Genomic DNA, 9,125 nt, shown 5'->3' with positions numbered 1-9,125 from the left:
TGGCATAAAAGGATGCCACCATGATTGCAATGCTCGAGACATTTGCTTATCACCACAGTGTGCATGTGTGTGGGCTTCTTTCAACACGCTTGGGACTAGTGACGCTGAGAGCAAAGCTCTACCATCAGGTGCTGTCCAAAGGCCATCATCATGTCTGATTGCCCCTTTGTTTTTCCACACAGACTTTTCTTCAGGAGCAGCCATGTCTTGCTGCTCAGATAAGAATTCTCTTGAGAATTCTGGTAAGAGGGAAGTCACGTCTGGCTCACTTAATAATAGCCTGGCTCACTTAATAATAGCCACTTTGTTTGGCAACATTATGGCTTCAGAGAGCTCTCTTGCTTCTTTCTCATGAGTAATAGGCCGGCCAGAGGAAGTTGTGAATCCACATCTGATCTACACAGGCAGCTCCACGTGGGCTGTGGACACTGCATATGCAGAATCAGAGTAGTTGACAGACTGTCCTTTTGAGTGTCTCAATGCATTGATTAGGGCCAATAGTTCTGCTTTTTGTGCAGATTGTTTGCCAATAAGGGGTTCCAGATTGTATGGTGACCAATTGATCATTCTGTAATTGAACCACAGCAAAGCCTGCTTTCAGAGTTCATCTGCCCTGTGGCAGCTACCATCTGTAAACAGTGTTATTGGGTTGTCTGTTTCAGGAAGTGGGGAGGCCATCAGGTCCTTATTTTTATTTTTAGCTGACTTAATCTCCTCAAACTGCAGTTTCAGAAGTTCTTTTGCAGCTTTAGCAACTCACTTCCCTCTTTGTCTGCTCTTTCTACTACTTTGTCTATGAAATCTACTGCATAGCTCCTTGTTTTCCTGCTGCCTGGAAAATTCTATTAGTAAAAGGGTTAGACATTTGGTTTTCATCTCATGCTTCTTCCCAGACTTTGACAGCATTTACTTATGTATGCTGCTTCTTTTTTACCATCCCAATGTTTTGAGACAATGCAAAAAGTTTATTCATCCATCTGCCTTCCCCTTCTGTTATAGCAGGCAGCTTCTCTTTTTTTTCATGATGATTTCTAAGTCCGTGAGAGACTATTTAACTGCCTTTGCTGCTGGCTTATACTTGGGTTTTACGAGGGTGAGTGATCTTGGTATAGTCTCTGTATGGTGGGGGCAGTGGGCGTGGCCATAGAATCAGTCTTCGCCTCAGCTTCCTATCTCTTACTCAGCGTCCTTACTGTTCACTTCCCTTTTCTTTGGTTTCAACACAGTTGCTGCAAGTGTGACTCTAGACCACCTTAAATTGCATTTAACTGTTTTTCTTTCGGTGCATGGGCTCGCTTGTGCAACAGCCCTACTTCCTCTTTTCTGTGTCTTAAAACAGCTTCCTGTGCTCTTTTCTCTTTTATTCCCACTTTCTGAAACAGAGACCCTTTTTGTCCATACCATCAGTACCATATAATGTTCAATCATTTCACGTTCACCAAGTTCTTTTGTCAATTTTGCCAATCATATTCCTCACATTCTCTATCAAATTCTCCTTCCTTTTTTTTTTATTTATTTATTTTTTAATCCCTTTTTATTATTTTTTTTTTTTATCTCTATCCCTACACTCTCACTATTTCTCAATTCACTAAACCTGCTATCCTTGAGAAATTTACTTGAAGATGTCAGATCCTCGTCAGGATAAGAGGGATCTTCAAGGGTCTGCCTCTCTCAAGGAAAAAGGACTTCTAAATACTGATGTATTCTTAAGTACCGATGTACTTTTAAGTAATGATGTACTTTTACCCTGTTAAATACCGATGTATTTACCCTGATTATTTACCTGAAAATGTCAAATTCTCGTCAGAATAAGAGGGATCTTCAGGGGTTTTGCCTTCTCAGGGAAAGGACTTTAAATACCGATGTATTTTAAATACCGATGTATTTACCCTGATAATTGGAAATATGAGTGACTTCGTCAAGACAAACAATTTCCAAATTATTTGCCTATTTAGGGAACAGGACTTCTCTTTAAATCCTAATGATTTACCCTAAGTGCCTATTTAGGGAACAGGACTTCTCCGTAAATCCTAATGATTCACCCTAACTTTCTCTATCACAACTTATCACAATTCATTCTTCTTTTTGTTTTTTTTTGTTTTTTATTTTTTTTTATTTTTTATATGTAGTCTGTAACCTCCTGCATGCATCAAATGTATCAAAGAAATGAACAACGTATTTACCAATGCCAAAAGCCACTTTTTTAGAATATTCAATAGCAGAATTTTAGAAAAAGGTTGCATGTTCAAAAATTGACGAAGATCTGAGTTGAAAATTAAGAAGTTTTATTTTGAATGCAAGAAGTTAGAGAATACAAGTTCTGCGCAGGAGAGATGTACTACCGTATCAGCCCTGCCCATTAGGCTCTCCTTCATGTTTTTATACTGTCTTTCACACACTATCTAATCCCAACCCTATTGACTTATATGGTGTCGTCTTGACAGTTTGACCATTCAGCAACCAGATATTCCTCTTCCTGGTATCTGTTATGAGCAGCAGGCCTCCACCCTGCCAGTAGCAGGACGTTGGGTTCCTCTTTCTTGTACACACATTATCACAGTTAACGCTTGAAAAGAAGAAACCCTTTATGTCTGCATTTATTAGTAAATGTTTAGCAAAATCTAACAATAAAAAATGTTATCCTTCACAAGTCAACTGTCAAGAGAAGATACACAGATACCAGAAAGAGGAACATCTGGTTGCTGAATGGTCAAACTGTCAAGACGACACCATATAAGTCAATAGGGTTGGGATTAGATAGTGTGTGAAAGACAGTATAAAAGCATAAAGGAGTGCCCAATAGGGCAGAGCTGAATTGATATTACACCTCTCCTGCGCAGAACTTGTATTCTCTAACTTCTTGCATTCAAAATAAAACTTCTTAATTTTCAACTCAGATCTCCTTCAATTTTTGAACATGCAATGGACCATTTAAGTCCTACAATATATACATATATAGATTATCTTGAAAGGTGACCGGTTTTGGGGACTTCTATTTTGACGGGTGATCTGTGTTTTCTTGCGTGTTCCAGGGAGATCGCGAGTGAGTGTGGGATAGACGAAGGAGAGCGCACTGTCTGAGTGCATCACGGAAGAAGAGTGCGATGTCGTGTTCAAAAAGTTGTTTGATAAGGTGCTTCAGCGGAAGATTATTGCGGCTAAGGTTGAATAAAGGACGACAGCACTGTCTGTGAAAGCTTGAGACCGGACTGTGATCTGTGTTTTGTCATGCAAAGGGTTTTCTTTCAGTGTTTCTAGCTGCTAGAGTGGCGCAGTTAGAGTGAATGCCACTGAAGCTATGAGTACGTTTTGAGTGCAAATATCGTTGTAATTTGCAAACGTTTATTGCCTGTCTTAAGTTTTGTTTGGCATTTTGCGATCCTTACATTTTTGCAAGTGAGAAATCGCGTCAGAGACTAACTACAGCACTGCTCACGTGTTTTTTTTTTTTTCTTCCCTTTAGCTCGTGATCGAGCATGTGAGACTGAAATGGCTGCAGAATGATGTGGCTGGAAACCAGCTTGGAAATGGCCAAAACCCCTCTAAAACCAGGCTGGTCGACCAGCTAAAACCAGCCAACCAGCCTAGGCTGGTTCAAGCTGTTTTTTTTCAGTAGGGTACACTTTTTCAATTCAATTCAATTCACCTTTATTTGTATAGCGCTTATACAATGTAGATTGTGTCAAAGCAGCTTCACATAAAAGGTCACAGTAAATAGGAACAGTGTAGTTCAGTTTGTAGTGTTCAAGTTCAGTTCAGTTTAGCTCAGTTCAGTGTGGTTTAATAATCACTACTGAGAGTCCAAACACTGAAGAGCAAATCCATCGATGCGCAGCTCTACAGATCCTGAACCATGCAAGCCAGTGGCGACAGCGGAGAGGGAAAAAAAACTTCACTAAAGGCGGAAGTGAAGAAAAAAAACCTTGAGAGAAACCAGACTCAGTTGGGCACGACCATTTTAATTTCTCCGCTGACCAAACGTCTTGTGCAGAGCTGCAGTCTCAGTGGCGGAGGCTGGAAGCTGGCCTCAGCGAAGACTCGTCTGTCTCTGGAGCGTCACAGGAATCAGTCTCATGTTCTCCACTCTTCCATGATCACCACAGTAGCTGCTCAGGATACGGCCTGGTCCAGGATATGGAAACCTTGGGATCATCTCGTCGTTGGTCTTGGATCGAATCAGTGACTCTGCATAGTCTGGGGGCCTCGGGAAGAGTATCCCCAGGTGGAAATGGAGAATAAAGAAAATAATTAGCGTAGCTGATGTTCACAGTGTATATCAGCAAGATGCATAACTATAACTGTGTGGAAGCCCCCTAAGTGGTGCACTAAGTGTATGCTTTACTGAACAGATAGGTCTTTAATCTAGTTTTGAATTGGGAGAGTGTGTCTGAGCCTCGGACGTTATCAGGAAGGCTATTCCAGAGTTTAGGAGCTATAAATGAGAAGGCTCGACCTCCTTTACTCGACTTTGCTATTCTAGGTACTACCAGAAGCCCTGAGTTTTGAGATCTTAAAGAGCGAGTTGGATTGTAGCGAGACAGAAGATTGGTTAGATAAACAGGAGCTAGATTATTTAAAGCTTTATATGTAAGAAGCAATATTTTAAATTCAATACGAAACTTAACAGGCAGCCAGTGTAAGGAGGATAAAATTGGGGTGATGTGATCAAATTTTCTAGACCTGGTTAGAACTCTGGCAGCTGCATTTTGTACTAATTGAAGTTTGTTAATAGAGGATGCTGGGCAGCCAGCAAACAGTGCATTACAGTAGTCCAGCCTAGAAGTCATAAAAGCATGGACTAGCTTTTCTGCATCTGAGATGGATAGCATACTTCGTAACTTAGCTATATTTCTCAGATGAAAGAAAGCAGTTTTTGTGACATGGGATATATGATTTTTAAAAGTTAAATTGCTGTCTAATATGACACCCAGATCTTTTATAGTAGAGCTAACGCTAACTTTGTATCCCTCTAATTGTAGGTCGAGTTGTGAGATCTGCTGTGTACAGTATTTAGGCCCAATAAGTAATAATTCTGTTTTGTCTGAGTTTAAGAGAAGATAATTGTTGGTCATCCAGTCTTTAACATCTTTAATACACTCAGTTAGCTTGGACAGATTAGACGTCTCGTCAGGTTTAGTTGAAATATATAATTGAGTATCATCTGCATAGCAGTGAAAGCTGATCCCATGTCTTCTAATAATGTCTCCCAGGGGTAGCATGTATATTGTAAACAGTAAAGGGCCTAAAACTGATCCTTGAGGCACCCCGTATTTTACTGGGCTGATTTGTGAAGGCTGTCCATTTATATTTACAAACTGGTAACGGTCAGATAAGTATGACTTAAACCATTGTAGGGCATGTCCCTGGACACCTGTAGACTTTAAGCGATTAATAAGGATACCATGGTCAATGGTGTCAAATGCCGCACTAAGATCGAGTAGAACTAATAGCGAGATGCACCCTTGGTCAGCAGCTAAGAGTAAATCGTTGGTTATTTTCACTAATGCAGTTTCTGTACTGTGATGAGCTCTGAAACCTGACTGAAACACTTCAAAAACATTGTTCATCTGCAGAAAGGAGCATAATTGAGCAGAAACAACTTTTTCTAGTATTTTAGATATAAATGGAAGGTTTGAAATAGGCCTATAATTAGCTAAGTTGCTGGGTTCTAGTTGTGGTTTCTTAATAATAGGTTTAATAACAGCTAACTTGTAAGGATTTGGAACATGGCCTAAAGATAAAGAAGAGTTGATAATGTTAAGAAGAGGTTCTCCTATAACAGGTAGCAATTCTTTCAGTAACTTTGTTGGAATTGGGTCCAATATACACGTAGCTGATTTAGAGCTATTTATAATTTTGTCTAGCTCTTCCTGTTCTATGATTTTAAAGCACTGTAGGTTATTTAGATTCAGAGGCGTGTTTACTGGATCTGAAGTATAAGGCGGTGCAGAAAGTTTAATATCTCCTATTTTCTGTCTAAAGCCTTCTATTTTATCACTGAAAAAATTCATGAAGTCATCACTACTAATTTGCGGTGGAACGTTTTGTTCCAAAGATGACCGATTATTTGTTAATTTAGCGATGGTGTTAAATAAGAATCTAGGATTGTTATGATTATTTTCTATCAGTTTGCGGAGGTGCTCAGCCCTGGCAGATTTTAAAGCCCTCCTATAGCTGGACATACTGTCTTTGTATGCAATTCGAAAGACTTCTAAATTAGTTTTTTTCCATTTACGTTCCAGGGCACGGGCTGCTGTTTTGAGAGCGCGGGTATGACTATTATACCATGGTGTAGTTTTATTCTCTCTAGCCTTTTTTAGTTTGATGGGTGCCACAGTATTTAGAGTGCTAGTAAAGATGGCATCCATACTGCTGGTTACTACATCAAGGTCATTTGCGTTTGCGGGTGCATTTCGAAGTAGAGAAAGATCAGGTAAGTTATTTATAAATTCATCTTTAGTGGACGGAACAATAGTTCTACTAGGGCGATATATCGGAGCGGATCTGCTAATTTCAGGTAAACACAGCTTATATAGTAAGAGGTAGTGGTCTGTAATATCATCACTTTGTGGTATAATGTCTACATTAGTGACCTCAATTCCATAAGACAGAATTAGATCTAGTGTATGCTTTAGGCGATGAGTTGGACCAATAACGTTTTGCTTTATTCCTAGTGAGACCAGCAAGTCCGTAAACGCGAGCCCTAATGTGTCGTTAGCGTCATCTATGTGGATGTTAAAGTCTCCTACAATTAGTATTTTATCAGTTTTAACTAGTAAGTCAGAGATAAAATCAGAAAACTCTTTTAGAAAATTGACATAGGGTCCTGGAGGTCTATATATGGTGATTAGAGCGAGAGATAACATAGGTTTTTGCATAGTGTTTGGAAGGACAACATTAAGCGCTAGTACTTCAAAGGAGCTAAACATAAGTCCGTTTCTCTGATTAACATTAAGAATATCACTAAAGATTGACGCGACTCCACCACCACGACCAGTTTGACGAGCCTCATGTTTATATAAGAATCCTGGAGGAGTTGCCTCATTTAAACTAATATAGTCATTTTGTTTCAGCCAGGTTTCAGTGAGACAGAGTGCATTAAGATTGTTATCTGTTATTATTTCATTTATGATAAGTGCTTTAGGTGCTAGTGACCTGATGTTTAGGAGACCAAGCTTCATGAAATTTGTATTTTCACTTTTTAGTGTTTTTTCTGGTTTAATTCTTAATAGATTATTTCTGGAGCACACAGTACGTTTGTTTCTTGATCTAATAATGCGAGGAACAGACACAGTCTCTATGGGGTTAGCTAGGTATGCATTACTGTTATTTATGTGGGACGAATAGGAGTCTGTGTGGCTAAATTGTGAATTTTGTGAATTTTTACTTACTAGTCAGATAGAGCGAAGTGTTCTGGTGATGTTGTCCGACAGGAGTTCAGCTCCAGCTCGACTGGGGTGCAGCCCATCAGCGCGGAAAAGCCTAGGACGCTCCCAGAAAAGATTCCAGTTATTGGCAAAGAGCAATTTCTGTTCTTTACACCATGTTAATAGCCATTCATTCAGAGCAAAAAGTCTACTGAACCTTTCATTTCCTCGGCGGTAGGTAGGAAGCGGTCCAGAAACGATGATCTGCGTGGCGGGCGAAGTGCGTCGAACCGTCTCGATCAGGCTCCTGAAGTCCTTCTTCAGGATCTCCGTCTGCCGGAGCCCGGTGTCGTTCGTCCCCACGTGGAGGACGGCGGCACCGAGGCTCTCGGCAGCGCTCAGGATAGTAGGTATCTGTGCAGAAATATTCTTAACTCGGGCACCAGGGAAGCAGAAAGTGCGTACTTTGTTACCTTTGGATGAAGTGGAGCGGACGTGGCGGACGATTGAGTCGCCAATGATGGCAACATCGCGACCCGTCTCGCGGAGAGGGGCGAAGCGGTTCTCCGTGGGGATCTCGAACACCGGAGGAGGAGACGTTCTGCCCCGGGACCTGGCAAGCACCTTACGCGGCTGCACCCAGGGGCCGTGGTAGCCGGGTGTCGGCGTGAACGACGCCTGGGCGAACCGCGTCCTCGGTGCGCTGGGCCTGGACAGAGAAACACGCGGGGTTGAAGAAACTGGGAGATTGTCGTTGTATCGGACACTTACCTCAGACGAGCGAGTACGGGTTAAGAGCAGTGCTCTGATGCCCTCTCGCTTCGTCTCTAGCGAGCGAATCTGGGACTCCACCGCTTCCAGCTCCAGCTCCAGCGCCTCCATCGATGCCTCTCCTGCACTCAAGGACAGACACGCAAGCGACATTGTACAAGGTGAAGAGCAAAGCCAGAAAGTGAGAAAATTAGTGAGTGAAAGAGGTTGGTAGCTTTAGCTGACCAGCGGTGCTAGCAGGCTAAAGCTACAAACACCAAGCGGATGCTCGAGAGACAGAACGTTTAAAAGTAGATTTGTTTGTATGAGTGTGTTAGGGGATTGTTCACCCCAAGTAGGAGAGATAAATATTTAGTGAATGAGGAGGTATTTTATGATAAAATGTAAATTGCGAATCTAAACTCCAAACAAACGCAGCGAACTCCAAACAAACGCAGCGAAGCTACCGTCCAGTGACAGTGACGTCACTCGAGTACACTTCAAGTACTTCTGGGTTGTTGTACAATTTTTCACAAGCTTGCCTTTGCTAAAGAGTTTCTTTTTTCACTTGCTGACTGTCTAAAATGAAACACATCAAAGCAAAATATAAACAGACGGTACATTTTAAATTTAACATTAAATTCAAAAGAGTTTGAATCTGGTATGCAATTGACTTAAATTCTCATTCCTGAAACAGATGTTCTCTCTACCGCAACTGTCCTTAAATGGTTGCGGTATATGAGAATAGAGTTGCGGAGAATGAGGTGCCTCAATATGTTTTGCTAATAATAGGGAAACTATGATGAGTTAGCAAATTTTTACTCAGTGCATATATTTAAGACTTTAAAAAAAGTTCATTTTCATAAAAAATTGTAAATCTAACATTTATGTAAATTTAGAAAACTACCTATTTCGGTAATGATAATCAAAAAGTCGTGTAACCATTTTGACAGGAGAAAACGTTATAATAAACTGGAGAAATATAAAAGATCTTCTTTTCTGGCAGCC

The 9,125-nt window shown here is 40.9% G+C and overlaps 1 protein-coding gene across 1 annotated transcript; it reads right to left on the bottom strand.

Moving 5' to 3' along the window:
- Window positions 1–3,629: 3,629 nt before the first annotated feature.
- Window positions 3,630–8,582, bottom strand: LOC130230646 (uncharacterized). Its single transcript, XM_056459776.1, has 2 exons — window positions 7,392–8,582; window positions 3,630–4,202 (listed from the first exon to the last, which is right to left on the bottom strand). The coding sequence occupies exon 1, from the start codon at window positions 8,289–8,291 to the stop codon at window positions 7,395–7,397; it is 897 nt and encodes a 298-aa protein (XP_056315751.1). The 5' UTR covers window positions 8,292–8,582; the 3' UTR covers window positions 3,630–4,202; window positions 7,392–7,394.
- Between the last annotated feature and the right edge of the window lie 543 nt (window positions 8,583–9,125).

This window comes from Danio aesculapii, chromosome 6 (assembly GCF_903798145.1).
Source record: "Danio aesculapii chromosome 6, fDanAes4.1, whole genome shotgun sequence".
Lineage (NCBI taxonomy): Eukaryota > Metazoa > Chordata > Actinopteri > Cypriniformes > Danionidae > Danio > Danio aesculapii.
This window is presented reverse-complemented; position numbering and strand designations above follow the sequence as displayed.